A 4,525-nucleotide genomic window follows, 5' to 3' on the forward strand; every position below is an offset into this window, starting at 1 on the left:
AAAAAAAAAAAAAAAGATGGTCACAGGTGCCTTATGTTCAAGCCTTTATGGCCCTCTACCAGAGGCCTGATCTGTGCCCTGGAAATGATCACACAGGTGAAAGAAATCCATGCCACCTAGGAACCTGACAGCCTTAACGAACTCGCCCGCAGTACTGCCGTCCTTCCAGACCAGATGGACCCTCCAGCAGCAGCAGCCACACAACATCGGAGGGGAACAGAACTCCTAACAGCTAGAACAAAGGGGCTATGTTTGTCCCTGAAAGAAGCCAGTATTTCCTTTGTCAATAGATCTAAGATACCACCGAACTACTGTTGGTGACCAGAATTTGAAATCAAATCCCGCTTCCACGTCTACAGCCCATCAAGAAACTTCTGGCAGCTGGGAAGCTAAGAAATAATTTGAGACAAAAATAGCTAGAGTAGGCAAAGAAATGTGTGCCAGCAGATAATCAGCTTGCCCTCTCAGGACCGACTTTGCTCTCTTTAGAAAGATATTTCGAGATCTTTAGACAGTGGTCCTAATAACCAGGCGGAACACTACACAGCACCCAGGGTGTCTGCTTTTTGGCCCCTCAGCCCGAGTGGAACTGACGCTCCACCCACACCCACGTGAGCCCGAGGGCAGATTTGTCCCCTCACGAGGCTCTGGTGTCTCAGACACCTGAATCACAGTCCTGAACAGAGCAGAGGACCTGTCGGCCACACTGGGCTCAGTCGCACAGAAGTGTGCGAAGAAAGATGCACGTTGTGTGGAGCTGTTTATTTTGTCATCCTTCTTTTGCAACAGTTGTGAAATCTCACGACTTCCCGCGATGACTCAGAGCCAAAGGAGAGCCACTGACCACGGGTTCTGGAGGCCCTGGAAAGTGCTGACCCGAAGCACGCTTTCGCTGGATTAATTTGAGATCTGGACTGCGGCGATTCTCCTGGGCTGTCACAGAGAACCCAGGGTCCCACCAGGATCCTTTGGTCTCTGAAAGTGTCCAGGTCCATCCCCAGTCCTCCGGTACCAACAACAATGAAAACCCCTGAGATTCATAAACAGAACAGAACAGAACAGAAAAGCTCCTCCATGGAAGGGAGCTCCTAAAGACTTTGAAGAAAATCCATTTTCTAGAACGTGGAAACTTTCCACTTTGAAAGTATTTTGAGGTGAGTCGTGAAAGTCGGTTGACAGGAGCACCTGGGGAATGGATGTCATTGGATGAAGACTTCTTACAAGGACTTACCACATCGCTGTCACATGGTAGGGACCTCCTTTAGCTCTGGTTTGTCCTCTCTCTCTCTCTCTCTCTCTCTCTCTCTCTCCCTCTCCCTCTCCCCTCTGGTATTTACTGACACCGATAAAATAGTAATGGTGACAATGATTACTTTCTGATCTCCTATTCCGAGCCAGGCATGGTGTTCAGCGGAAGGCATACAGTGCCTTAGAAAACATCCTGTCGAAGGACTATGCCTGACAATAATCACGACCGACCGCTTCACAGGGAAGAGCTGGGGCCGGCAGACATGACTTGCCCAGTCACACTGCCATACATAAGTAAGTAAGTGCGGTGAGCAAGCCCCTTGGCAAATTTAGAACTGACTGTCTCATCACAAAATGGGAGAAGTCTTGGAAGCCGGCGCCTGGTCTCCTGTGAACCTCTCCCTGCCTGCCTCTTCCCTTTGCTGGTTTTCCTGTGTTCTTTCCACGTAAAGAGCAGCTACCGTAGGTGCTGGGGTGTTGTGTAGCTCAGTGTCTCTGTAGTGCACTACGGCACACTTAGTCTTCAGGAGGCCGTGGGTTTGATGCACAGCAGTACGACCACCACTATCCCCAATGAATACGAATATAACAACAACATCCTGCAAGATAACATGTGCTTGGCCACCCAAAAGATCTTCAGACAGGGCTCTGGGAAACACTGATCAGGAAGGTGCAACAAGAAACACAAACTGACCAAAATGCACAGCAAGAGAAGAGTAAAGGTGAACATTTTAACATCAGTCTGGCAGCAAGGGGAGAGGGAGGATGGGTTAAACTGAAAAGCCAGGCGTGGTGGCGCAGCCCTCAAATCCCAGCACTCGGGCGGCTGAGGCAAGAGGATCACTGCGAGTTCAAGGCCAGCCTGAGCCGTGTAGTGAGACCCTGACTCAAAAGGGGGGCCGAAGCTCAGTGGTTCCGCCGCCTGCCCTGCAAGCACAAGGTCCCAAGTTCGACCCCTGGTACCAAAAAAAAATTGAGTATGCCAACTGCTGGCAGAGCAGGGCAGGCAGACAAAGGAATGCCCACTCGCGCTGACTTGAAGGAATTTATCTTCGAGAAACGCACATGTATCCAAAGACGCCCACACGGTGGAGTCACACTGTGAACCCCGGAAGCAGTGCATCGGTGTGGGACGGGTAAGGAATCCTCGCAGGTAGCCAGAGCCACAGGAAGTCAGCAGCCCTAACCAAGAGGCTGTGCTGAGGGGACGGTGCCCACAATGTGCTGCGCAGTGAAATCAGTTCTGGAACATCGCATGCACTAGGACACTTCGGGCACACAACACAAGACCACAGTGACCGGAATGTCAGGAAAAATCCCTCCCGGCAGTGCAGGGACAAACCAAGGTGAAAGAGCCACCGTTCAGTGTGAGGGTGGCAAGCATCTCCTGTGTGTCTTTTACGGAAAGAGTCTGGATTTCGGCGGGGCATGGCGGCGCTGGAAGGCTGGGGCAAGTAGGCTGCAAGGTTGAGTCCACCCTGGGGAATTTAGTGGGACCTTTTCACAAAATACAAGATAAAAGGGGCTGGGGACGTAGCTCCGCCCCGGGTTCCATCTCCAAAGCCACACACACACTCAGAGACACACACAGACAGTCTGCAGCTTGTGTGTCAGGGCTTGGGTAGGCGTCACCTCCTCCAGGCAGCCCTCCCTTACTCCCACCCGTCCATCCCCAGGTTTTATTCCCTCCTTTCTGCTCCCTGTCCCACCTCAGATCCTGGGGCAGAGGGGACGCCCCGCTAACTGAACAACAGCCGTGGCTCTGAGGTCCGGTCAGGCCCGCCCCTTCTTCCCCAGGGAGCCCCGGGACTCACAAATGCCGAGGTGTACTGGTTGAGCATGTGGTCCGCGGTGACAGCCTGCTGAAAGGCTTCTAAGGCAAAGTCTGGGGGAGGGAAGTTTGGGAAGCCCTGGCCCAAGTTGACGCTGTCTTTGTACTCTTTGGCCAGCTTGACGTACTCCACCCTGGGGAGAAACAGGGAGTCAGGAGCAGCCCACCCCTCCACGCAACCTGGACTTCCTCCTGGGCCCTGCCAGGCCAGTGAGCACGCACCAGGCCCCAGCCAGACAGCCGGACAACAGCACGTGCCCCCCGCCTGCTGATGGTGACTGGTCCCCACTCTGGGACAGCGTGGGCCAGGCCCGGCGCCCTCTCCTGGGTCACTGAGGGTGTCTGAACTTCTACAGTCAGGACTCATGAAAACAAATGTTTATATTCCAAACCCTGTAGAGCACAAACACTGTCCCTGGTGTGAACTACTACAGCATTTTCTTCTCTGTCCTATTCTTTTTATTTTTGCTGTGCTGAGGATTAAACACAGGGCGAGCACCCTCTCGCTAAGCCAAGCCCCAACCTGCCCTTTCGTCTCCCTCCCTTCCTGGACAGAAGTCTGGGGCTGGCAAACGCCAGGTTCTACTACCAGGCCACATGTCCAGCCACACTCCGTTCTTATAAAATACCCGTTGGACAAACTGGGTGTCGTGACACATGCCTACAATTCCAGCACTCTGGAGGCTGTGGCAGGAGGATCCCAAGTTTGGGGCCAGCTTGGGCAACTTCACAACGACAACAAAAATTAAAAAGGCCGGGGGGATATAGTTTAGTGGTACAGCTTATTGAGCACCTCTAGGACCCAATCAATCAATCGATCGATCAGAGGACGTTCAATCGTGGCTGGGACAGGGAAGCCAGGCTCAGTGTCCTGTGCAGATGCCCTCCAGGACAGGCCTCTGGTCTGCCTGGGAGAGCCGTGTGGCCTTGCTCAGCCTGCGGCTCCTTCCCTCCAAACACCGGCCACTGTGAAAGGCGTCCCGTCTCCAAGCCTGTTTTCCTGGCACACAGTCAGGGAGACCCCGGAATGGCCAGCAGTCTGAGCATGGCTCAGGAGGTGACAGAGGTGGGACTCCTGGGGGGCCTGTGCTTGGGGCTGGTTGCTAGGGAAACTGGCTGTCTGATTCAGGGTCCCAAAGCCCCATTCCTTAGACTCCGGGAAGGGCGAGGGGCTGAAGATGAGTGTGTTCACCAGTGGTCAACAACTGAATCCATCTTTACCCATGAAGTGAAGCTTCCATCCTAAGGGCTTTCAGATGGCTGTGTGCCTGGGTGTTCCTTGGAGGTGTCATCCAGTGTAACCTTTATACTGCTGAGCTGAACTCTTGCCAAACCCCCAACTCTCTTTAAGAGCATGTTGTTGGGCTGGGGATGTAGCTCAGTGGTTCTTCCACCTGCAAGGTCCCGAGTTCAATCCCCAATACCAAAAAAAAAAAAAAAAAAAAA

The 4,525-nt window shown here is 53.2% G+C and overlaps 1 protein-coding gene across 4 annotated transcripts in view; it reads right to left on the minus strand.

Annotated features, from left to right (window-relative positions):
• Positions 1-4,525, minus strand: part of Kyat1 (kynurenine aminotransferase 1) — a 30,730-nt gene that overhangs the window by 4,287 nt on the left and 21,918 nt on the right. For all 4 annotated transcript variants that reach the window (XM_010627335.2, XM_010627334.3, XM_010627333.2 and 1 more), the window contains exon 3: positions 3,063-3,213. In XM_010627335.2, coding sequence (XP_010625637.1) covers positions 3,063-3,213 — 151 coding nt within the window. The remainder of the gene's footprint in view (positions 1-3,062; positions 3,214-4,525) is intronic.

This window comes from Fukomys damarensis, unplaced genomic scaffold (genome assembly GCF_012274545.1).
Source record: "Fukomys damarensis isolate Sample0158 unplaced genomic scaffold, DMR_v1.0_HiC HiC_scaffold_36, whole genome shotgun sequence".
NCBI lineage: Eukaryota > Metazoa > Chordata > Mammalia > Rodentia > Bathyergidae > Fukomys > Fukomys damarensis.